General features: G+C 36.3%; 4 protein-coding genes across 4 annotated transcripts; 1 reads left to right on the forward strand and 3 right to left on the reverse strand.

Annotated features, from left to right (window-relative positions):
* Window positions 1-748: 748 nt before the first annotated feature.
* LOC120776476 (zinc finger protein 706-like) lies at window positions 749-3,003 on the reverse strand. Its single transcript, XM_040107152.1, has 3 exons — window positions 2,811-3,003; window positions 1,568-1,749; window positions 749-1,505 (listed from the first exon to the last, which is right to left on the reverse strand). The coding sequence occupies exons 2-3, from the start codon at window positions 1,709-1,711 to the stop codon at window positions 1,416-1,418; spliced, it is 234 nt and encodes a 77-aa protein (XP_039963086.1). The 5' UTR covers window positions 1,712-1,749; window positions 2,811-3,003; the 3' UTR covers window positions 749-1,415.
* A 996-nt stretch (window positions 3,004-3,999) lies between these two features.
* LOC120776722 lies at window positions 4,000-12,273 on the forward strand. The gene is made up of 8 exons (XM_040107636.1): window positions 4,000-4,146; window positions 4,344-4,593; window positions 4,674-4,771; window positions 5,346-5,416; window positions 6,531-9,272; window positions 9,334-9,378; window positions 9,445-9,642; window positions 10,402-12,273. The coding sequence occupies exons 2-8, from the start codon at window positions 4,547-4,549 to the stop codon at window positions 10,648-10,650; spliced, it is 3,450 nt and encodes a 1,149-aa protein (XP_039963570.1). The 5' UTR covers window positions 4,000-4,146; window positions 4,344-4,546; the 3' UTR covers window positions 10,651-12,273.
* A 7,933-nt stretch (window positions 12,274-20,206) lies between these two features.
* LOC120777397 (nucleobindin-2) lies at window positions 20,207-22,569 on the reverse strand. The gene is made up of 4 exons (XM_040108693.1): window positions 22,202-22,569; window positions 21,627-22,125; window positions 21,233-21,570; window positions 20,207-21,161 (listed from the first exon to the last, which is right to left on the reverse strand). Exons 1-4 carry the CDS (start codon window positions 22,445-22,447, stop codon window positions 20,571-20,573), a joined length of 1,674 nt encoding a protein of 557 aa, XP_039964627.1. The 5' UTR covers window positions 22,448-22,569; the 3' UTR covers window positions 20,207-20,570.
* A 944-nt stretch (window positions 22,570-23,513) lies between these two features.
* On the reverse strand, window positions 23,514-25,003 carry LOC120777398 (CDAN1-interacting nuclease 1). Its single transcript, XM_040108694.1, has 3 exons — window positions 24,656-25,003; window positions 24,098-24,586; window positions 23,514-24,028 (listed from the first exon to the last, which is right to left on the reverse strand). Exons 1-3 carry the CDS (start codon window positions 24,913-24,915, stop codon window positions 23,833-23,835), a joined length of 945 nt encoding a protein of 314 aa, XP_039964628.1. The 5' UTR covers window positions 24,916-25,003; the 3' UTR covers window positions 23,514-23,832.
* Between the last annotated feature and the right edge of the window lie 239 nt (window positions 25,004-25,242).

The following is a 25,242-nucleotide window of genomic DNA, read 5'->3' on the forward strand; positions in this document are numbered from 1 at the left end:
CGTAGATTTAATATATATTACATATCTCTCAAACCGTTACAAAATATGGTAGATAGAAATCGAGTCAATACTACTCCCAACTACTATATGGTACTTATAATTATTTTCGTTATTCTAACAAGTCTTGTGCAGAGTATGTCGATCAATGAGTATTATTTATAAATATATAAAATTACTTCAAATTAAGTTACCGAGTGTAAAAATCTCACCAATGTGATGTACATATGTATAATGATTTCCGTCATTCCATCTATATTTAAAGCGTTCAGGTTGGACACAATTTGTTACACTTTAATGAAACTAAATCGACAAGTTTTCTTAAAAATTACGTGGTTTAGCGCTAAATTAGAATGGAATGGATATCCCGAATGTAATAAATTCCGATTCCCTGGTTGACGTTTTCCACATCAACTCAATATTTATCTGCGGTTCAGTTGATATCACATGCACATATCACATTTGAAAAGGTTTTTAATATAATTTTAGCTGACGCTAACCAAAATATGGCAATAAAACTGAGTCTAAGTTTATGACCTTCAATAAAAGTGAAGAAGCAATTTATTCACGAATTCACCGAATAAGCTTGAAACTGCTTTTTTAGGTATTCTCACTAAGTTTTGTATTATATGGCACTGACCATAGCATTTAATACAACGGAAAATTTTTAAAATGAGCATTTCGACAAAATTTTCTTTTAAATAATATTTATTGAATTTCCTCATAAATCAATTACAACATAATTTTTCTACGTTAAAATACAAAGGCAAATTTACACAGGAGAAAAATATGAGCCAATGCGGGGAGTAATTGCTTATATTATATCAATATGCAATTTATATAGTACAAAATTGTGTATGTATATATGCATGCTTGTGTGACACAATACTAAATATATTTTTTGCCTTTTGCTATTATTAATCTTAGATGTATATATCTACGAATATAATGATGCAATTTTAAAAAATCGTAATTCTGTGTAATATGTTTCTATTTATATATATATGAAAAAAATACAATCAAACAGCTTTATCAATGTTAAGAATTATTAATTTGAGTTAACCACATTGAAGTTAACTGAAGCGAAGCAGTACGGCAGTAGTAAATAACTTCGTATTGTTTGGTATGCAGACCGCTACAAAATTTACACATCATAATTGATACGTCTGGGTTACATTTTTTATTAATTATTTAACATAAAAAAGAAAATATAGTTTGAGTGTTTTTTACAACTCTACAAAACAAATACAAAAAAATTAGCTATGTTATCGTAAAAGCAGACCTTCTAGTTGCTTTATCAATAATACACATGTTCGTCAATTATGGGTAGCTGCTGGCTTCGTTTCTACAATATTTATTCAAAAGTTTCAATATCGATTATATTAACTGCAGCCAGAATGATTAAAACATAGCAAATTTTACACATCTTTTAATTCAGGTGGCATTTCATTTTTGGGGTGCTTATTCTCAAAATGTTGTTTGTACGTTTTTGGATCGGGCATTTGAGACTGTAATTATATATTATTAATAAGTATTTATGTTATGTGTAATCAAAAAGTATTTACTGTACCTTGCAAACAGCGCACACATGAACGAGCGCCTTTTGTGCTGCCTTCTTCTGATCGTTGGCACTGTGGCCTTGTTGTTTTTTCATTTTTGCTTGCTTTTCTTGAGCCTTAGCTTGAGACTGAAGCTTTTGATGTCCTCGAGCCATATTGTTTATAATTTATTTTTAATCTAGATGATCACCAACTGCAAAAAGTACATTTAATGTATTATATTGTCGAGTTATATTTTTACAGTATATGATTAATAAGTACATTTTCAAAAAGTGATTATTTCCAAAATTATTTGTGTGTGTTTTAATTATACGAAGTACAACTATTTCACAAGAAAATTTACACAATATATTTTCAGTATACACTGTTTACAATTTTTGGCGGACCACCTTTGCTTTGGAATCGCTTTGGAAAAACGGAAGCGGTATTTTTCCAGGCCATAAATGCAAATTTTATTCAACTTAAATTTCGGTATGTTGTAAATGCCGTTAAAGAAAATAGGATGAAAACAAATTGTGAGGCAACAGGTTTTGTAAACTTTCTCTGTTTCATATGTAACTGCGTTTTGATGCAATCAAAGCACACTTATGCACATATTTGCAACTCAGTAATTTTAACGTGGCATCACAGCGAAGATGATACGTAAAAAACCCCCTTCTAACATCATCTCATAAACAAAGACTGTCGTCAATCACAAACTGAGTAATTTTTGCATTGAAGAAACTAGAATAAAAAGCTTTTAACTCGTTATTTCGAAGCACACAATTAACATAATATATGTACATATATCTGTAAGTATTTTTAATCAATATATCATTGCACTTTTTTTAAGCCATTCTAAAAATTTGTTTTCTATACTTTTTGCGAATTTCATTTGGTATTATTTTACCTAACATATTATACATATATGTAGGAAAACACGCGCAACAGCCACGTTCTTGATAGCAGCGGTAGTCACATTTTTTTTAATTTTCCGTCGTCAAGAGCATTTACACCTTTAATGTACATCTATTCACACTATTTTTACTCAATGTAGAAAATTATTGTGGTAATTTTCTAACACTACCGCAACTTTGTGCTTTACATTTTACTTACGTTATAGTTCAAACATTTAAACCTAATTTAAACGTGTAGTTCCAAAAAAGAACCACTACCTCTCGAACAATTTACTTATTGCAATCAAGGCAGCGACGCTAACTTGCACACAGCTACTTATACACGCAGTAACCCACTTCCATTATGTTGGCAACTTACTTAATTTCTACAACGTGGTTGATCCTTTAAATTATTATTTTTATAAAAACCAAGTACTGAATACACCGAGTAATCAATAAATTCACAAATACTATGATTTTTTATTATTATATCCGAAATTAGCGGCTTTTAAATTTTTGTAATCAACTTGTCCCGTAATACTTTTGAGTTCAGCTACTTTCAATTAATAAAAGGTGAATATGTGGATTTTGGAACCATTCGCGTTGTCAAAAGATCTCTAAAAAAAAACAAAGACAAGGACCAATAGAAACGCTATAGCCTACAAAAATTGAAACAGTAAATAAATACAGCCTTATCAATGAAGTACGTTTCCGACTTCTAACAAGAGTGAAAGGGATGGCACTATTATTTATTTGTGGAATGTAAAGAAAGTAAATGTATAAGGGGTGTTCATGCGCTACAAATAATTCAGATACAAATATTGCCTGTGTAAGAAAAAACTAAAACTTAAATTATTTTTTTTTTTTTTTATTTATTATTACTAATTTCGAACATAACCAAAATTATTCAGTACAAAATATAAAAACGAATTATTGTTGAACTGAAGGGGGATTAGAGTTCGTTTTTATTAATACATAACATCTCGCGAATGTTGTGCCAAAATTCTAAATCGATTGGTGCAAAATATACGAGTTAATTTATACCTGTCTTATGCACGTTTTATATCGAATTTAAAAACTTTAAATCGTTTTTCCCACAACTCACATAAATAGATTTTTTGGCTCAAACCTATCTAATTAAAGAATTTTAATTTTTTGATTTAAGATGACCCATTATCGAGTTTTGAGGGGACCAAAACTTAACTTTTTCCGGAGTAATTGCTGCCATTGCCATATTTTTTTAATATTTCTTCATAAAAAAGTAACATTATATCATTCAAATATCATACTAAAATCACAAACAAATAAACAAAGAATTGTCTGTTATTTTAGAAATTTAACAGTTAATTTAATTTTTAGGCATTCATAATTTTTTTATTTATTAGATTCCATCAAACACAAAAAAACATATTGTTAACATTAACAGTTTGTCTTAATACTCCAAATTCTGACCTTATATAAAAAAATGGTGTCATAAAATTGTTAGATTTACGTTTGTATAATACTTGTGCATTTGTAATAAAGGCTTTACAACAAATAATTATTTGCAAGGCGTATTTAATATTGGATGACAGGGAGCATTGCAATCGATAAATTTCTAGGCAACATATTATCAGTTTAAGCTCACCACTAGTCAGTTCTTTGTCATCGCCCAACAAGCAGCTGGATAAAACTTTTGGGGAGAGCTGCATATTTTCAGTTGATGAAAGAAAAAGGTGAATAATTAGTTTGAAATAAAATAATCACTGCCTGAAATAGGCAAAAGTGCCATTGGGATTGAAAATTGCATAATATTTGCATAAATTGTGTAAAAATTCTGTAAACAAACGTTTTGAAAATGAATGAGTAACCAAATTTTTTTCTCACCTATTTGAGAAAGGGAATAATAACCATAGTCTTTTTTTCGTCGTAGCTTTCTATTTTTTCTTTTAAGATTGTGCGATTTCGTTTGGTTTTTTAAAATATACGTTAGGAAGTAAATAAACCGAAACAATATACACGGCAGTAGCAAAAACCCTCTACTGAAAATTGTAACGGGTGGATGTGACGTTAAAGTGGCGACACATAAAAAAAATATTAAACAAACATAAGCATTTCAAATTAAATATTGTAGCGATGGATATTTTGGACATCGATGAAGCGCTAAAAGATGATTCTTTTATGTACGTATACGACAAAATCAGCTCTTAGGCAATTAACTTCATATTTGTTTTGTTTTCTCTTTATTGATTGGTGTGCACAGTTGTTTAGAAGATAAAACACACGATGACGTTTCGAATATTTTGCAGCAATGGAAAAGCAACAATTGTCTTCTACCAGCACAGTATCAGCAAGAGCAAGGTATGAAACTGGTAAAGCTTCATTTAAATAGCAACGGTCTATTGCTTCTGTGTGGTATTTGTGTATATGCAATAATGCGTAATGATAATATTGTTTGCAGCCACAGATGTTTCAGATTCTGCGTGCAAAACAAATACGCCGTCACTACAATAATTATTACCAACAATTTTAAAATTGAAAGCAATGACGCATTCGTAATTTCTTCAAATATATTGTAATTGTTTTTTGCCGTATAATTTTTCTATTTGGCCTTGAAGCCCACTGTGTTTTACAGTTCACTCAATTACATATTGCTATAAAATATTTTTTTTTATTTCTTGCATTAATTCAAACCGGCGATCCATTAATGCATATACACGGAACACCTACATAAGCTTGCACACACGACATTGATCAAAATAGTGTACCGTTGTGTTTCCCTTTTGCAGAAGTTGTACTACTCCTTATATGGTGGGTCTTAATAATTTTCTTTTTGTTTTTTTTTTTTGCACACGCTTGGTGCTGGTGGTACTAAATATTTCCGACATACGCTAATGGCATGGATATACCGTACTTCATGGTGAAAATTTATTAGCCTACAAACTCAATTCAAGAACGTTTACTCGACCCCGCAGGAAGTCAACGCAAAATCTAGAGCAACATTTCGTAAGTATTTCTTAGATATATGATGGAAATGAACCCTAAACCACCAAATGAATATTAAGTTTGCTACGTATTTTCTGACATTCGGAAGAAAATGTCGAGACCCTGGCATGCCGTGCTGAGTCGATTTAGCCATGTCTGCGTCTTTGTCCGTCTGTTTGTGTATTTGCGAGCTAGATCATCGGAGATGTTTTTGCATACGTATTTTTCTCCCCAGGAAGCTTTGTTGGGACCATCCATATCGGACCACTATAGCTGATCAGACATTAAATATATGTCCCGCATGACTCTTACCACCTCTTGTGTATAGTTACATCTGGCGGTCCTCTCCCTATGGTCCGACTCCGTCGAAACAGCTCGTTTCCAGGGCCTACCGTTGGATGACCTCGATGAAAACTTAAGATCCTAACGAAGACTAGATAGCCGTTACAAAAACAACAATCACTATAGCATATACATACATATGTATGTAGCTGCCATATAAACTGAACGACCATAACTGTGGGCTTGCATAAATGACTAATTAACTTAGATTAACACTTAACCGTTAGAACCACAACAACAACATAAATGACATGTATTATTTTCCAAGGAAACCGGAAGAAATCGTTCAGATCGGATCACTATAGCATATGGCTCTCATACAAACTGATTGATTGAAATCCTGTGTTTTGACATGATATCTTGCCAAAATTTGGATCTTTAGTTTTCGTTATTGTAGCCACAGCACTTTCCTGAAGTAATTTCAGGGAATGGTGCCGATTTTACAATCCTTGTCCGGATAAAAATCGGGGTCCATTCCGGTTATTTAGATCCGACTGTCGTGGGAACGGTTTGGAATATTGCGTAAGGTAATGGTACAATATCCGAAGATATTGCTCGGATCGAACCATTATCGAAAATAGCTGCCCTACACACTGACCGATCTAAATTTGTACGCTCCAAACAGCATAAATCAATTTTATTCAATAACAATAATTCCTGTCGATATCCGCAAATTTTAAAAACTAAAATTCAGAACTTGCGTCTATTGTTCGGCATAACGCCTTTAATTACTTTTACATATAATCTTGTTAGTTAACATAATTGTAACTTCTTTTTATATATCGTTTTTAAGTCTCACAGTTCCGGAAACAATGGCGGACAGACAGTGCTTCCCACACACCATGAACAGCTGCAACAAAAGTTCACAATCGCAACTCCACAGCCCGCATTTAATTTAGAAATAGGTGGTCTTGTTACAACAATGCATAAGTCGTTTTTGCAAGACACCTCACCGCCATCATCCATTTGTTCCTCCATGGAGATGTCAATGGAACGCATGAATAACTCATTAATCACATCTGCCGACTTCACGAACATTAACTTCTTACAATCGACTCAAAGCCTTGATTTCAACGAACCGACATTTAATGGCAGCGAATTATTTAACTTAGCGAATAAGGCTACCAGCGATGGTTATACTTTAAGTGACATGATACGCGACCGTAAAGCATTAGAATCGTTAACACTGTCGGGTGATGGAACACTAATAAAAGATTCACATATTTGCCAGATCGATGATATATCGCTCGCTTTTAGTAAAACTGCGTCAGGTTCCAGTACAATGGATAATTCCACTGAGAGCATGCAAGAGGACAATCAGCAACAGCAACAACGTAACGGTATAATAGCAACACCAAATGTACACACAGTGGGCGTGTTTGACAACAGTGCGCCGGAAAGCAAAAGCAACATTATGCATCGTACAATGTTGCTTAGCGATGAGGTGATCAGTGATACAACTTTCCAACTGGTTGAGAGTAGTCTATGTGAGAACAATATTAAAGGTAATGATAACGCAGCACCAGCCATGCCAACAAAACCAGCTAATGAAACCTTCAAAAGACCCTGGAACATGGATGAAACTGTTTGTATACCGAATAGAGCAAATGCAACATACGAATTCAAACAGTTAACACCAGATGCCCGTTTAGCTGGGGAAACGCGTTGTGAGACACCGGAAAATATGGCGGAAGCTTTAACTTCACGCAAATTCTATGAATCAACACCACATGCTGCGGGTCTGAACGCAGGCGCACAACCAAATACACCAACAACGTCGAAATTGTATGCGGATGAGGTGAATCTCTCGCCCATAGTGGCTGCAACGGAGCAATTGAATGCCAATGCCACGCGTGTGCTAAGTGAAACTTTCGGTCAAGAGTGTGATGTAAAAAAAGTGAATACGAAAACATTTTCCGGCACGCTACCGCGACTTGAGAGTCTCGAACAAATGCTAGATGATATTGAAAATCCGAATGAGACCTACGAGAAACCCGGTGCAAAAACACAAGTGCTACAGCAAAGCGCAGCCGACATACAAATGCAGAATGTGTTGGAATTGGCGCATGCCGAAGAGGAGCTTTTGGCTAGCAATAACGATCAGGAATTCGAGGATATGCTGGAGGAGTTCAGCAAAGTGGAAGTCAATGCGGAGCATGTGAAAATGAAGAAATCATTGGAGACAATAAAAAGACGTTTTCATCGCGACACCACAACTGTAACAAAAGCGCCAACTTTGCAACAGGCACATAAAACTGACGATGCCACTGATAAGCCAACAGATATGCATACCCACGACGCATGCGAGCAACGGCGCAATGCGGATGCAGCTGCTAGCGTCAACAGCGATTGTACAGCGCCTTCTGGCATATCGTCACCCTCACCCTCGTCCGCGTCAATATCCGTCTCTTCCGCAGCATCTTCGTTGGCGGCCAGTGGTGTTGGTAATGTCAGCGGCACAGGCGAACGGTTGCTTAGTCGGCGCAGTCGTCTTTATGATAATATAAATCTCTCAACGATTTCCGCCGGTAGCAGCAATACGCAATCGCCATCACGCTCACTGGGTGCCTCGTTCACCGTGCATAAACGAGATGATAGTGCACAAGAGGATTGCGCGGCAGCTGAAGCAACAGCAAAGCAAGAGACTGATTACAAAAATGAGGTGCAAGAAAATAATTTTGGCAAGACTGAAGGCGCAATTGAAAATAGCAACACCATAGCGGTTGCGAATTATAACGGTGTGGGCACATATAAACTCTCCGAACGTCGGGAGCGTGATCGTGATCGCTTCAAAACAATCAAAATCGTGAAAGCACGCAATGCCGGTGATGACTTCATAGCAGTGAATGTGCCTTGTATTGATGACGACGTTTCGCTTACTGCCGATGGTGGTGCGACTGTCTTCAACAACAACAAATCGGAAATTGAAACTGAGCACAATCTTAAGTTGTGCACGGATGGCCAAAGCACTATTACGCGTCCAACAAACGCTTCAAAAATAAATCCGAATTTCCTAACCTACAAAAAGCCGAAAGACAAACTAACAAATGTTGCTAATTTGCCGGAAATAGTTAGCGCGCCTTCAACGGCTGCAGCAGCTAATGGCAGCAGTGAGGAGCTTGAAAATCCACCAGTACCACCTAGCCGGCTACGTTCACGATCGCGTCCGCGATATATATCGGGTTTGCAAAAGATGACTGTCGTGAAAGCAACATCGGCTGGTGACTTGGATCGTGCTACAGCACTCGGTATACGACCACCTACTGCTAGCGTCAGTCATGCAGCGTTAGATACCACACAGCACAGTAATGCAACAGTTGTTGTTGAGTCCGCTAAATACAGTCGCAACGCGCAACCTTTAAAAACCACAACAACAGCTGAGGTGAAAAGTCCAATGGGCACAAAATCGAAGTCCTTCCACAATTTATCAAGCAATTTTGGTTTTAATGGCGGCACTGGATTACCCGGGCCGCGCACTAACAGTTTCGGTTTGAAGAAACCAACAGTCTACGAAGGCGCTGGTGCTCCCAATGATGTAAGCTTGATTTCTGTGATCAATCAATAAATCATAAAAATATATATTTCCATACTTTCAGCGCATTGCAAATGGTCTGTCGTCGAACTCTTCACTTTCTCAGCAGGTAAATGTATAAATATTTATTTCCATATACAAGCTAATACCTAACTTGTATATTCTACATAAACAGGCCGACGAGGCTGTCTTCAAAGTTCCCAAATTGGTGTCCGGCCTGCGTGCGCCTGGCGTCAAACGTGCCGGCTTAGTGCGTCCTTCCTCCGCTTACTACAGTCTCAACAGTCTAGCCGTTAAGGGTATGCCACCACTACCGCAACCGCCGTTAGTGAACGACATCGACTCGGATGGCGGTCGACATTCGCCCACCGATGTATGTAATTTAATTATACTACTATATATTTTTACACCCGAGGGGGCATATTAAGTTTGCCACGAAATTGAGAATACCCATAAGAAAATGTCAGAAACTCTATAAATTCACATATATACATATGGTACATATAAATGCTCAGCATGACGAGCTGAGTTGATTTAGCCCTCTTCGTCTGTCTGGCTGTCTGTCTGTATATACGCGAACTAGTTCCTAGTTTTTGAGATATCGATCTGAAATTTTGAACACTTCCACTTCCACCATGAAGTTGCTTATTTATCGGAATGGCCGACATGGAACCTTAATAACATATAAGCGGCATACAAACTGGCCGATAAAAAGGTCGATAAAAATCTAGTCCTTGAATGGAAAACTTTCATATTAGGCAAGATATCTTCACTGTTTAGCGTGGATTATTGTTCATGGCAACACTTAATTCTCTGAAGAAATTGTTCATATCGGCCAACTATAGCATATGGCTACCATTTAAACTGAGCCGATCAACAGAAATCCTTCTATAGATAAATTTTTTATTTGACAAACTATTTACTTTACGAAATTTGGCACAGATATTATACAAGGCAGCGTTACAATCGCCGATCAAGTTATTTAGATCGGACTACTGTTACATATATCTGTCATACCAACTGACCCGATTCTTGTTTGGAAAACTTTTTATTTGGAAGGATCTTTAAGCTTCATTGCAGCCGAAGTTTACATTTTTTTGTTTAAATAATAATATATTTGTTATTCTTACAGAGCATGTCTTCAGCTTCGTCACGCGGCAGCATACAAAATGGTGGTTTAATTGTTGGAAAACCGAACAGTACTAATACTACAGCAACAAAAGCAACTAGTAATACAACAAATACAAATGCCTTGAATCTGACTAAGTTCACCACTGGCTCAAAGGGCATACCGAAGCCATCTGGTTTGCGGCCGCCAACAACAACAAACATGAAGCGTAGCGGTTTACCGAAACCAGTAACAGGCCTCACACGACGATAAACTTAACATTATTACATAGCTATATACATTAAATCGACGTATTATATATATATATATGTACTAACTACTAAGCGACACATACATACCTACATATATTTGAAAGCGTGTAAATCAAACGAAAGTATGTAAAAACAGTTGGCAATGTTACCACGTAGTTAGAAAAGAAATGTTAAGCTAACTACGTGCATTGCTGTATGCTCTCTAAGTTGCCCCAACGTATATTATATATATTTTCCCGTACTTCCTAGGTGGAACATGGGGCCTCAACGTATATTATTTTTATATAACTATTTTTTTTTATTATGACACCAAATCGATACTTGTACTTTATGTATTACGGAGAAGACAAAACAAAGCAAACGAAAACACAAATGTAATGAACAAAAATCATGTATTGTATACATAATTATAAATTTCTGAGATACGTCAAATTCGAATATTAGCAATGCATATAATTAATTATTTTCCTAAGAGAAATTAACTATTTCAATTATATGTATATGCCGTTAATTAAGTTTAGAGCAAAAAAAAAAAACAATGAAAACCCAAAAACATATGTTTCACAAATCGCAAATAACTGCAATTTAACTACAGTGAGAGAAAGATAGAAAGGGAGAGTGTGTTATTTGTAAAAAAATGTCGCGTGTTCGCGCCATTTACAAAGTTTCTACATACATATGTATATTTGTATAAGAAGTTATATCAGGGGAAGGAATAAGCAAGAAGTATGCCTTATTTTTGAAACGGTTACACGAATGGCTGTTCGAGGCCGTCGTCAGCGTCATGCAGTCGTCATGAGCTCAATGGTAAAAAGAGTTGTCTTCAGTTTATTACATTTTGTTATTGTAATTTAGACTTGTAGTGTTATGTGCATACACACATGCATACGTATGTATGTAGTTTGTGCACGGGAAGAGGGGGGGTCTAAAAAACATTAAAATGAAAACAATAACTATTGCTCATGTTCGAAATGTACGAAGCAAAAGAGTGTTATATTAAAAAAATACGAATTTCATATTATAAAAAACACAAAAAACTTGAAATAAAAACATAAGTCTTGAAGCCTGAGTTGCTAAAAGTAAAAAACAAAGATAAAATTCTGCTCATTATTTGTTTAAAAGAAATTTTGTGGAGATTTTGTTACATGCCACATTATAAATTTTTCTTTTTTCACGCATAACCATATACATTAATACATATACATACATACATTGCATAAAAAAATTGAGAATTATTATTGTGCCAATTTGTACTGCTACAACAACAAACATTGCAAATCGGCAAAAGCTGTATTATTTAGCATAACCATTTGATGGTAATACATATTTACAAAAAAAAAAGAAAAATTAAGAGAAATTGTTTACACTCACACGCTTTCTAGTGGACATACCATATACCACACGAGCACTCGATTATTAACGCTCAAAGCTTATTATTATTGCTATGTGCCGTTGTTTTTGTTTTGTTAAATGCCAAGGTCATTTGCTTGTGCGCAAATTTATCAGTGACTGCATAACTACAACAAAAAAGGTTACGTCAATTCGATAAGTGGGCCCATCCGCTGTACACACACAGTCCTACATAAATACACATACACAAACAGCATGCATTACATAGTGTTTATATAGTATATTAATGTTTATTATACATATATATATTCGCAAAGAATATATATACATTCATAATGTGCTTTACGCCGCGCTTTTTGAAAACATAATTTGCATTAATGCCGCACAGCATACACGCACGCACACCTTACATATACATATGTATATGTGGAGACGTGCGTGTTGTTATGGCGCTGTTATGCGCAATAGCTAATTTTTAACGCCAGCTCTATAATGTTATATTGCGCTAAAGTACTTTTTTATTTCAAATATTATTTTGCGTCAAATTTAAAGCGTCACGCTTTTGAGCTTAACGGAAATAAACGTTCATATCAAATGTCAAACAAAAAGTGAGTAGTAGGAGAAGGCGTGTGGCGAAAAATATGCGTTGGTTATTTAGACAATACATACTTACATATATATTCACGAACATGTGTGCGAAAAGTAACAGAATATTTCAATTGAAGAAATGCGAATGAGCCATAAGGAATAAACTGCTATTAAAATGCTTATAAAATGCATATAGTACATTAAAATATGTTGAAATTTAAATTTATGTTATGTTTTGCGTGTAATATTAAGTGTTTTCAACATTTTTTAAATTTCGAACATAACGTTTAGATACCTTTAAACTTATTTCATAAAGCTATTAGCTTAGTATTGCAATAAAATCGTTTTTCGAAATTCGAATATAAAAAAAAATAAATTTTTTGCACTGAAAATGTAAAAAAGTTTTCTATTAAACACATTGAGGTTGCTTCAATATTTTGTAAGTTTCAAATTTATGTTCGAAAACAATTTCAAACGTTTAATGTCAATAGCAATTAGTATGTGCAGTTATTAAGTTAAACTTATAGTTACATACAGTATAGATTTTCGAAAATCTAATATACTGCCCGGACTCGAAAAATAATTTAGCTTATTAAAGAATCATTAAATATATTCAAGGTTGCAAATAATGAATTAAAAAATAACTGGACTAAATTTGAAAAAAAAAAATTAATTTATTAAAAAATGAAAATCTCGCTTTTAATCTCAACAGCGGGATTAAAGTTGCAAATTTAATTTTAATTTCAAAATTGTTTAATAAAAAACTTCGCAACCTGAATATATTTGATAAGGTACTAACGTTCTTTGGATTATAGGAATTTAAAATATACACAAAATGTTTTCTAAAAAATTCGAATTTTCGAAATTTTGTCGACTAAAAACTTCTAGAAGTAACTAAAAATTCGAAATTTCGCTGATTGAAAATTTATGCGTTCAATTTTTTAAATGATACTATTATTTATTATTGTTTCAGACAACATATTTGATAGGATATACATATGTATGTAAACCAAAAATTATTACTGAAACATTTACAATCTATATGTGGAAAATTTTGAACTTCGAAAAAGAAAATTAAGATATGTTCATGTTTAGAACTATGCTATGTTTTCATGTATTCGAAGAAATTGTTCAGATCGGTTAACTATAGCATATAGCTACCATACAATCTCTTCGCCATAAGAAGCTTATTAATCCGGAAGAAATTGTTTCGATCACATTTTGCAAAATTTGGTATAGCTATAGCATATAGCTGCCATATAAACTGAACGATCGGAATCAAGTTCTTGTATGGAAAACTTTCACATTTGACAATGTATCTTCACCAAATTTAGTATAGCTTATTTTCTAAGGCAACAATGTAATCTCCGAAGAAATTGTTCAGATCGGTTAACTACAGCATATAGCTACCATATAAACTGAACACATAGTTACTAAAAGAAATGCACCTGTGAAGGGTATACTAGTATATTAGCTTCGGTGCAGCCGAAGTTAACGTTTTTTCTTGTTTTTTTTTTATCAAATAATCTCAGAGAAACGTTACTCTTTCGTATAAATGAATCTGCCAATTTTTGAATAAATATTTAAAAACATTTCTATTTTGCAAACCAACCGAAATAAATTGCGTGATAATTGTTGAAAATGTATGCTTGCAGAACTTCGAACATACATACATACATAACCGTGAAACTGAGTTTAATGTTGTGAGTGGAAAACTTGATTTTCTGCTCAATAAAAATTATTACAATTTAGAAAATTACCAGCAATTTTGTATTGAATTTAAAATTGAAATGAATTTGTATTTACTTTCAAATATAAAACAATACACTTCTGTTCGCATATTTGCAGAATTTAGATTTTCGGAAGTGATTTCTGTAACATATATACTTACATACATATGTATGTATGTATGTATATATTAATATTTTTAAATATCATCGGCAAATAAGCAAGTATTGTCTTAAAAATCAGCATATTCATTTGTAAAACCCGATTAGCAATTTAATTGCAACATACTGCATTAGCAAACATATACATACATACATATTATAAATTTAAGTTTAACTAATCGTCATTAATTTGAAAATATCCTTTATTAAGCATAAATATTAGAAGGAAAAGGCAAAAAATTGTTGATTTACCGTTATAAAACCTAAAATCAGCAAATTTTATTGTTCTTTTTTATCACTCTAATAGTGTATGGTTTTTAAAAAATTATATATCAAATTGAATCAAAATATCCAAATCGCTAATTCATTTGGACGAGATTATAAATTATATATACATATATCCCATTTTAAAGCATTTAAATACATTTTAGTTTACCGTAGTGCTAATTATATTCTAATTTTTTGAACTTGTATACACAGAAATTTAGTTAGTTTTTACTAAAGAAAAATAAAAGCGTTACAAAAACTAGATTCTTTACTTGCTATATGCGAAGGTGAAATTGTTTTCATACAAAAAGGAAAGTGTTGTTCTAAGATCTAAGATATGAATGGATCTTAGTTGATGAATTTTGTGGTTCGCCCAGTACTACGAGGGTTGTCTTTTATATTTCGGGATTAGAGAACAATAACAAGTATTAATCATTGAAATTCATTTTATAGATTTTCAAAATATTCACCATTAAGATCTATACACTTTTGCATTTGCGTTTGAAGCACTTTTGCCACTCTGATTGAGGTATCTCCAAAACATGCCTTCTGAACGCATCAACTCCTCTTCAGGTGTCGAAAAACGTTAACCTCTAGTTTATGTTTTATGAACAGCAGTCATTTGATGACTCATCAAATCGATGTTTTGATGTGTAAGACCTCACATTGTCGTGATGAAGAGTGATTCGCCTTCGGCGTTTGATTTTCTTGATTTCTTAAGAGACTAATCTTAATCTAATCTAATCTAATCCAGTTTTTTTGGCTCATCTTGTAACACCCATACAGTCGACTTCTATTTACTTTCAGACTCATGCGCGTATATTCATTTATCACCTATCACGATGTCATAGACGTGTTTCGAAGCACCGCTATGATATTTTTTTAACTCTACACTTATCGACACAAGTCTTTTTGGGTTTTGGTCATCACATATTGAATGTACGCTGGTCCCACTTATGCATATAGTTGTCTCAATCTCACGATAAGTTGCATGACGAGCTTGCGGTATCAGTTCTTCACGAAATTCGTCTTGAAGTGATCTACGACCCCGAATGGATTCACCAAGCCATTGATAAGCATAGGTCTTCGATGGATCTTCATCGCCAAAAATTTATTTAAGTTCACCGATGCACTTTTGCTGCGTTAAGCCACATTGAAAGTTGTCAAATATAATGGGCCGAAAATTTTAGTGATTTAATTCCATTTTTCTGCCGGGATGAGTATTTTAAGTTACTGTAAACAAGGACACAATAGGCCTAAGGTCGCGGTGCAATCCTCATGTAATAATCTACTGTAAACAACACAAATTATGCTCATATGTCAAAATGTTCTGAGTATGTATAACTTCAAAAATGTCAAACTTTACGAACACATTTCAACACTTCTTAATTTTTATTGGCGTAAACAATGCTTACGCTGTTATAGTCAATTGGAGATTCCAAGAGTATTCAGGTCCGTCTCCACTCGGTTTTTACAACGGAGTCGAGGCCTTCCTCTTCTTCCCCCGTCGGGTACTGCGTCGAATAATCTCAGAGGTAGAGTGTTTTCATCCATTCGAATGACATGACCATTTGCTTCGCTTCTGTATTATCTGGAAAAAGCAGAAATAACGGCGCAGTGTTGAGGCCAATGATATCAATATGATCGGCGAACGCCAGCAGCTGTACACTCTTTTAGAAAATTGTACCTTCTCTACTTATGTATGTCTGGAGCTCAAATTATTTTCTTCAGTTGATGTCAAAAACTTGTTTTGAGGCAGATTGTGGGGTCTCCTTTTTATGGATAGAGCAGAGACATGCTTTCGTCCGACTATATTCTACAAAGAAGTTGATGCATGCTCCTTATCAGTTCTTCACTGTATTTGAATAACTCCTATTTGCTATTCGATTGGAGAATCGGGTTCACCATCTGCTGATATTATGCTTTTTCTGCCATTCAGCAGGTTGGATAAGTGTTCCCTTCATAATTCTTAGTATACTCTGACTGAGCCTCCCCAACACCGGGCAGAATTGGGGAGTAACTGTGGCCTTACCGCGTCAAGGGGCTCTCTCGTGGCGGGCCCCCTAGTTCCCCATTAAAATAATAGACCCGACAGCTCACCGCGTTGAGCCAAGGGTCGTAAGAACAGGATGAACACTCAACAAAAACAAACAACAACACCAAACAACCCGACAACAAGGCAACAACACAGGACAACGGCCACGGACAAGGGCAAAGGAATGGAAATCGGCGCAGCGGCAGGCAAGGAGGATCAAGGAGCTAGGCGGAAGTTTAGCTTTCTTGATGGTTTCTCGTCAGAGGAGCGGGCGTTATTTGAGGAGCATGCCAGGAAGGATGATGACGACATGCCGTCATGGTGTAAGTGACTGTGGCCGCTGAAGCAGCTACGAGCGCCGCCAAGATCCCCTTCAGAAGGCTTAGCGGCTCGGACTCGGGGGAGTCACATCGGGCAGAGACCGATGGTGCTCGTAAAAGGAGAAGGAAGCGCAAGAGGGGAGGGTAACGCCATCTCCGCCCTTGACTACCTATGCTCAAACCGTGAAGAGAAGAGCGGGCAGGTCACGCCACAGGAGCCCCCCGGCTCAAAAAGGATGAGGGGCAGCAGCACAAGGACAGCCGGAAGCCAACCATCCACACCGGCTCCCCACCGGATGGGGGAGGGGCGGGGCAGTTATGCGGATGCTGTTAAAGGCATCCGCATGGCTGTACTGCCTCAAAACTACCCGGAGGTGTCGCTGGAATTGGAGGAGCTGAATACGCGACGTCTCTCCTTGGGGTGGAGTTTAAAGGAGGCATGTTGCAGGTGGACTGCAAGAACAAGAAGTCCGCCAACTGGCTGCGGGAGTTCGCCCCAAAGCTGGAAGGCTGGAAAGGTCCCGCCCTCTGTGCGAGAAGGGCGGAGGACTTGCCAATCATGCACAGCATGACAATGTTCCTCCCCCGATGAGGAGACATGCCTTATGAGTTCACAACCTAGGCCTCAGTATCTCAACCTGGCGCGACAGCAGCAAGGTCGAGGAAATAGGTGATATGAAAGGTTTGAGACTGTACTTGTACATAGACGACGAGTCGTATAAGTACGTCCGAGCAGCGAGCTTCCGCTTGTACTACAGGTTCAGCACGGTGGTCATGCGGCCACACAAACCCACAGCCACCGGGAGCAGGGAAGCAGACAAGGCTGCTACTCAACAAAGCAGGAGTACCGCAAAACAGGCAGCGACTGTGGCGGCTCCGGAGGTGGAAAGAATGCAGGTGGACGAGATTGCGAATCAACCCAGCGAGAGCAGAGCTGGGCAGGCTACGCCTGCTGCGACCTCCGAAGTTCATGATGATAGTTTCTGTGGCCACGGAGCAGAGCTACCCTCCACGCAGGGACTCCTCGATTGGCTAGGAGACCCACTGGACACAATGGCGTACATCCCTGAAGTATGGAGGACAGCTAAGGTGATCTTCATACCCAAATAAGGAAGGAAAGACTACTCACTGGCGAAGTCCTTCAGGTCAATCAGTCTAACGTCTTTCCTTCTAAAAACCATGGAGAAGATCGTAGACCATGAAATAAGTTCAAAAGCGCTGAAAAGGCCACCCCTGCATGCTGTACCAGCTAACCTCTGAGATAGAGAGTTCACTGGAGAGTGGGGAGGTGATACTTTGCGATTTCTTGGACATCGAAGGTGCCTTTGACAACACGTCTCACAGGAGTGTAGCTAAGGCACTGGAGAAAAGGAATGTGGCAGCACCGGTGCATAGATGGATAGAAGCCGTACTGCGCACCAGAATTGCTGAGACCACAGTATGATATAAAAGAATTTGATGATATTGTAGTTATAGCCAAAGGTAAATTTGAGAACACTCTCTGCGACCTAATACAAAGATGTCTAAACCTGACAAAGGGGTGGTGTAGGGGGGTTGAATTGAATATCAACCCCTCCAAGACGACCGTAATCCCGATCACGAGAGGCAGGCCCCTACCCGATCTCCATCACAACTATCGCAATGAGCGGATAACCATACTCAGCGATAGTCAAGCGGCACTAAAAGCGATCTCCTTCTACGAGATAAAATCGCTACTAGTGCAGGAGTGCAGAGAACGGCTGAACAGCCTTGCGGAAAGAAACCAGGTGCACCTAATCTGGGTGCCAGGTCACAGAGGAATAGCCGGTAACGAACTGGCAGATGAGCTCGCCCGCTCCGCAGCCTCCACCAAAAAGGTAGTGGTTAATTACAACTTTGAACCTACTCATTTATGGTATGGGGACCCACCCCAGTAAAGGGTTCGGGTCCCCAAACCATAAATGAGCAGGTTCAAAGTTGTAATTAACCTCCTCGGGAATAAACTCAGGCTACTGGTCGCATTTTATACTGGCTACTGCAAGCTAAATAGGCAAATGTATAACATGGGCCTATCCTCTTGCGCTAATTGCCGCTTCTGTGACAGGGAGCCTGAACACCGGAACACCTGCTGATCGACTGCATAGCAGTCTGTAGACGCAGGATTAAGGCTCTTGGATCCATGTTTCCGGATAGGGATCGCATCGCCTCACTAGCACCCGGAAGAAAATTGGACTTTATCAATGTGCTGGGGCTAAGTGAGTCCATGTGATTTAGGAGAGGGCACAATAGACCTAAGCTCGCGGTGCATTCCTCATAAATAAATCTAATCTAATCTAATGCTCTAGGTAGCAGTTACTAGATTACTTCGGCCTTTCTCTTTTCGCTCTCGGCATATATCCCATCCCGAGCGTGTTGTGGTCGATTGTAACGTTGCGAGATAGACAGTCTGGTTTCTCTCTGCTGTGAAACGGCACTCCTCATCGTACCAGCTTTTGCATTTTCCGAAAACCAATGGTTTCGATTGCAGCTATACGTAAGGAGCTTGAAATGTCGTCACAAGTTTCCTTATACCTAGCGAGTTGCTGATGAGTGCTCTCAGAGGGTAGGAGTGCAAGTCTGCAACGAGTTCATCGAAGTAATAATTTTTAACATAATTTTGTGTTAATAAACAAAAGGAAAAAAGAAGATATACTTTTGTTTTAACAAGACATATAATGAAGAAATCTGTGATCTAAAAATTAGTTTTATTTGGAGGACAAATAATGATTATAATTTTTATTTTTTGCCCAAAAATAATTATTATTTAAGATTTATTATAATGTTAATCAAAATAAATCATTATTAGGGAAGAAAATCAATATGTAATCATTATTAAGTGATGTTTAAACTTATAATGTTACGGTCTCTGATTTTCTCAAGTAAACAAAAAAATTAAAATCGATATTTGAAGTAGAGAATTTTTTTTTTATTCGAAAATTATAATTTAATAGAAATTAAATCGCTACTAGAGAATAATAAAGTATTTACAGTTAGTATGCACGGTAGTATAATTGATTGATGCAATTTTCTTCAATGAAATACAGACTATACATATGGTACATATTTAAAGTTTTTGCACAAAAACTAATATCAGTTTTCATTGTCAAATGTTTATTGCACAAAATTCGTATATAATGAAAAGAACAACTGTGTATACAAAATGCCACATCGACTGCCGTATGTTTATACGTAAGCGTTATAAGTTAAAATTGAAAAAAATGGAATTATACATACATACATATTTATGTATGTATGCATGTATGTAGAGACACCACAAAGCGTAGACCCAATGTCGAAACAGACTATACAACGAGTGTTAATGAAGCAGCACGTTGTTCCAATTTATTACGTAAAAAACGCTTTTGTTCTCGTACGAATATACGCTAGGTAAATATGTAGCTACAGCTGTCTAAACTTAAGTTATAGCGGAAGCGACACGTTAAGACGTGTCTACTCAGTTGTTTGTCGGAATGTTTTGTTGTTGTTGTTGATGGTGTTGTGCCTGTGGTACGGGTGCTGCAGCTTGTGGTTGTTGTTGTTGAGTTTGTATTGGTTGTTGTGCTTGTTGTTGCACTTGTGGGGCGGCAACTTGTGATTGTTGTTGTGTATTTGGTGGCTGCTGTGCTTGCGGTTGTTGTTGAGGCTGTACGGGTGGTTGTTGCTGCTGTTGTGGCACCTGCTGGTATTGTTGTTGTGGTACCTGTTGGTATTGTTGTGGCACCTGTTGGTATTGCTGCGGCTGTGGTACTTGCTGATATTGTTGTTGTTGTGGCATTTGTTGGTGTTGCTGTTGTTGACCATTAACCGTTTGGTAGGCTTGATTGGGATGCAATTGCACCGGCTGTCCCTGGAACTGTGGTTGTTGTTGTTGCACATATTGTTGTTGTTGTTGAGCATATTGTTGTTGCTGTTGCAAGTGTTGTTGTTGCGGTTGTTGGTAATGCATCTGTTGTCCAGCAGGTACATGTTGTTGACCAGGCACTTGATAAGTGTCATGTGCGTCGTTGGTGTAATAACCTTGCGGCATATTCGGATGAGGTTTCAACTAATTAAAAAAAAATGTAAAAATTATTAAACGTGGAAATTTATTAGTTATAGATATTAGAGTTTATATACCAATCCTTGTGCCATCAAGCGTTGAATTTCTTGTTGACGGCGCCTTTCGAATTCCAGGTACTCTTCGTGTGTGTATTGTGGCTTTTCGTCAACAGTCTCCCATTCCGGATCTTTGTTCCATTCGTCACGTTTAGTTTGTTCCAAAAACTCTTGGAAACTAATTAACCCGTCGCGATTGGTGTCAGTCTCTTCAAATACGTGCTCACGCATACGCTCCATCTCTTCGGCACGCTCACGCATATCGTCTTCAGGCAAGCCAGATTGGTACACTTTGTCTAGTTCCTTGATGAAAAGTGCCTTTACTTCAATCTCATCCCAGTGACCGTTGCCATCCACGTCTATAAAAGAAGTCACATTAAAATAAATTGTATGTCAAAATATATTTTCAGCTTGCCATGCATCATGAAGAATGTATGCGGATCAAAGTCTTTCTTGTCCATTTGATCTTGCTGTTCCCACACATCTTCTAATTGCGCTTTGTTGCCGGGGTGATGCACTTTTTCGTGTTTTTTATGTTTTTCTTCCTTTTCCTTTTCTTGTTGTTCGAATTTCTTGCGTTCTTCTTCTGGTAGTTCTTTTAATTTGCTTTCTTTCTCGAACTCTTTCTGCATTTCATATTCTTTAAATTCAGCACGACGTTTTCTATCAGCTTCAGCTAAGTCTTCGGAAGTTTTTTTAATCAACTTTTTCAAATCCTCAATTTCAAAGGTATGCTCGTTCTGGTGATCCAAATGTTGGGGAATTTTAAGATGCTCACGATCTATTTCATTTTCCAATTCATATTCCTGATTCACTAATTGACGCAAACGTTCGACTTCACGCCGCTTGATTTCGTCTAATTTGGAGCGAACATGATGATTCACATATTCCAATTCTTGTGCAATTTTGCCATCCTACATTAATGTAAATTAATATATATATGACTTATCATATACATTTGTATGTACCTGAACTTGCGAAAATACTTACACGTATGTCAGCTTCAGGTGCTTTGTCTAACTTTTTACGGAATTCAGGGTCACTTTCAAGTGCTTCCACAACCTCTTTTAAATACCTTTCATACTCCAATGCTGTTTCCACATCCGGAGTAGACGGAGTTACGGGCGCTTCTTCCTTTTCCTCCTTTTTATTTTTAGTCACTGGCAGTGCATCAGAAAACTGAACCAACACTATTGCAGTGGACAATATTAAAAATAAATTAGCTTTCAGTCTCATTTCGCAATTTTATTTTAAAAGTCGTGCGTATTAAATTTATTGTTATTGCCAAAAAACTTGTGAAAAATGAATATTCTGGGAAATGCCAGAAACTGCAAACCAAAACCTGACGTGTCAAAAGGGGGTTTATATGCTTCTTCCTCATGTTCCAATCACAATAGTAATGTAAACAAAGAACACAAACAGTTTGATATCGATTCAACAACGATAGTGAAATCGATAAAACTTCTAAGTTGAATATTTAGAATCCAATTTTTTCAACGGATATTAATATAAATCTTGTGTGCGCTCATGGAAAATAATAAATGAAATCGGTTCCACAAAATTATGCTATTTTTTAAGCCAACTATTACAATTTCTTATAAGGACGGCTTCTATTAATTTTAAGAATGCTGACAATCCATTAAGTAATAGTGGCCTGAATAAGGTATGTACATATATTAAGTGCCACGAAGTTTGCAACATCTCAAAGAAAACGTCGGGAACCACATAAAATATAAGTATATGTGAATGATCAGCATGATGCGCTGAGCCGATTTAGCCGTGCCTAAATTTTTGAGAAAATGATCGAAATTTTAATACTTTGCTTTTCTTCTCAAAAAGCTATACATTTGTCGGAAACGCCGATATCGGACCGTCGTGGTATTTAGTTGCTAAACAAACTGAACGACCAAATCATGCACTTTCTAAGGAAAACTTACTTATTTGATGAGATATCTTCACAAAATTTCGGCACGGTTATTGTTAAAGACAACGCTACAATCTCCGAAGAGATTGTTCAGGGCGGACTATTATAGCATAAAGCTACCTTACAAATATTATCGATCGGAACCCTTGTATTTAAAATTTCTTATATAACAAGACATTTTCACGAAATTTTACACGGATTATTATATCATGCAACGGTAAAATTTCTGAAGAAATTTTTCATATCGGATTACGATAGTCATAGTTGTCATACAAATTGACCGATTAATATCCCCACAAAGATATTTTAAAGTCCTTTTATACTACAAGAAATTCACCTGAGTGAAGTGATATAGCTTCGTGTATATACCGAACAAAATTAAACTCATATATGTATATTTATTTTGATGGAATCAACATTTTGCTGTGTTCAATAGTTCCTGTTGCCAAAAGTAAGGCAGGTCTTATTTTAACAATAACCAAAATTTATATCAACGAGGTTAGGAAATCCATTTTTTTATAAATAAGTTATTATTATATATAGAACATAAAATGATGTTTTTCTGCACTAGTTATATACATACACTACGACGAAGCAAAATTATTATGGCCATAAATAAATATGCGCATATACATATGGACTTAAATATTTGTATAAGTAACGCGCTAAAATGAGTATTTTTTTGTCATTTGAATTTTCAGCTTGTACAATTTTGTAGACTTGATTCCGACGCGATTTCTGTTGTTGGATTGGCATCATCACATATATTAAGAAATACCATATGGTCAGAAGATGGAAAATCGTCTAAAACAATTATTCCTACGTTATTATCCGGCAGTCTCGGAGTATCCTCGTGATAACCAAACCAATAAATAACAATTCCGGCACCAAAACTTTAAAAGAACAATAATTTAATATAAGCTTTTCATAATAAGCTAATGAATAATTATAACGAGACATACCGATTACTGTAGCTATAAAGCTGTTGTTGTATGTACCATTTATGCGTTTTTACATCACCAAAGTTGGCCTTACTTTCAATCCAATTCACCACTTCACCTTTGTATAAGAATGGCACTATCATTTTAATATCTGGTGTTTTATCATAGCCAAGACGTCGCAAGTCATTTTCATCGTAGTAGTGCATATTTGCGGCAGTGGCCATTTCTTTTAACTTAAATTCATACTCTTCGCCTAAAATTCGGCGACGCAAATCAACAAGCGGTCCATCTTGGGAATCACTACACATGCATTGTATTACATTGGCGGCTAGTTTCGGATCGTCTATGAGATGTGGATATTTGAGTAGACGACTCAAATCCGCTTTATGCAAAAATTTATATTTTTCTTGCAAAATAGTGCGACAAAGTGCCATCGGACTCATGCCCTCTAAGCATGCAATTTTCAGGAGCAATGTAGGTGCTGGATGTGTGCTTACTTGATCTTTAAAACTGCAAAAAAAAAAAAAATGAAAGGAACCGTTATTAGTTACGTGTTTTGTTTTTTAATCTGTAACTTACGCTTTTAAGTATTTTTTTGCTTTTAATTCATTTTGCCAATGCTGTGCTCTTAAACGTGTAGAAAGTTCTGTTTGCAAGATACTTTTTAAGGTCTGCCTATCAATGTCGGTGAAAATTCGATTTACCATCTCCATCTCGCAATCTATGGCAAGTCCATGATAATGCTGTATGAAATTACAAATAGTCGAATATTCTAAGGCGTTAAGTAAGCGCTTTTTGCTTTTTTCAGTGGCAACTTGGTTCGTTGTATTTATTTCCATTTTTGCGGTTAGTGAACAACAATTATTTTGATAAAATAGAATTCTATGCTTTCGGTGAATCCATTTAATCGCTTCCTTTATTTGTTGTTTACTAAACGTTTTGAAAATCAGCTGTCTAAGTTTTGTAAACAAAGTCTTCTTCTTCCCGCGTATTTTGAACTTATTCACAATGACTGAAAAAAGTTTTGTGGCACATATTTGATTTTCTCTATTTAACTGAAGAGCTAATTATATATGTATTCATAAAACTGCCGTTTTCATGGTGTCATTTATTATATTAATGAAACTTAAAGCCTTCTGAAAAGCAAGGAATTGAATACAAAAAAT

The sequence above is a fragment of the Bactrocera tryoni genome, chromosome 5 (genome assembly GCF_016617805.1).
Source record: "Bactrocera tryoni isolate S06 chromosome 5, CSIRO_BtryS06_freeze2, whole genome shotgun sequence".
NCBI lineage: Eukaryota > Metazoa > Arthropoda > Insecta > Diptera > Tephritidae > Bactrocera > Bactrocera tryoni.

What these genes read in the sequence shown, in the direction of transcription:
- LOC120776722 (XM_040107636.1), top strand. Translation starts at nt 4,547, where the DNA reads ATGGATATTTTGGACATCGATGAAGCGCTAAAAGATGATTCTTTTAT. An exon ending in GCGCTGGTGCTCCCAATGAT is followed by an intron (nt 9,273 to 9,333) that starts GTAAGCTTGATT and finishes CCATACTTTCAG; the next exon opens with CGCATTGCAAATGGTCTGTC. An exon ending in GTCGACATTCGCCCACCGAT is followed by an intron (nt 9,643 to 10,401) that starts GTATGTAATTTA and finishes TTATTCTTACAG; the next exon opens with AGCATGTCTTCAGCTTCGTC.
- LOC120777398 (XM_040108694.1), bottom strand. Translation starts at nt 24,915, where the DNA reads ATGGAAATAAATACAACGAACCAAGTTGCCACTGAAAAAAGCAAAAAG. An exon ending in GCAAAAAAATACTTAAAAGC is followed by an intron (nt 24,587 to 24,655) that starts GTAAGTTACAGA and finishes TTTTTTTTGCAG; the next exon opens with TTTTAAAGATCAAGTAAGCA. An exon ending in CTTTATAGCTACAGTAATCG is followed by an intron (nt 24,029 to 24,097) that starts GTATGTCTCGTT and finishes GTTCTTTTAAAG; the next exon opens with TTTTGGTGCCGGAATTGTTA.
- LOC120776476 (XM_040107152.1), bottom strand. Translation starts at nt 1,711, where the DNA reads ATGGCTCGAGGACATCAAAAGCTTCAGTCTCAAGCTAAGGCTCAAGAA. An exon ending in ATGTGTGCGCTGTTTGCAAG is followed by an intron (nt 1,506 to 1,567) that starts GTACAGTAAATA and finishes ATATAATTACAG; the next exon opens with TCTCAAATGCCCGATCCAAA.
- LOC120777397 (XM_040108693.1), bottom strand. Translation starts at nt 22,447, where the DNA reads ATGAGACTGAAAGCTAATTTATTTTTAATATTGTCCACTGCAATAGTG. An exon ending in CACCTGAAGCTGACATACGT is followed by an intron (nt 22,126 to 22,201) that starts GTAAGTATTTTC and finishes ACATTAATGTAG; the next exon opens with GATGGCAAAATTGCACAAGA. An exon ending in GCTTGATGGCACAAGGATTG is followed by an intron (nt 21,162 to 21,232) that starts GTATATAAACTC and finishes TTTTTTAATTAG; the next exon opens with TTGAAACCTCATCCGAATAT.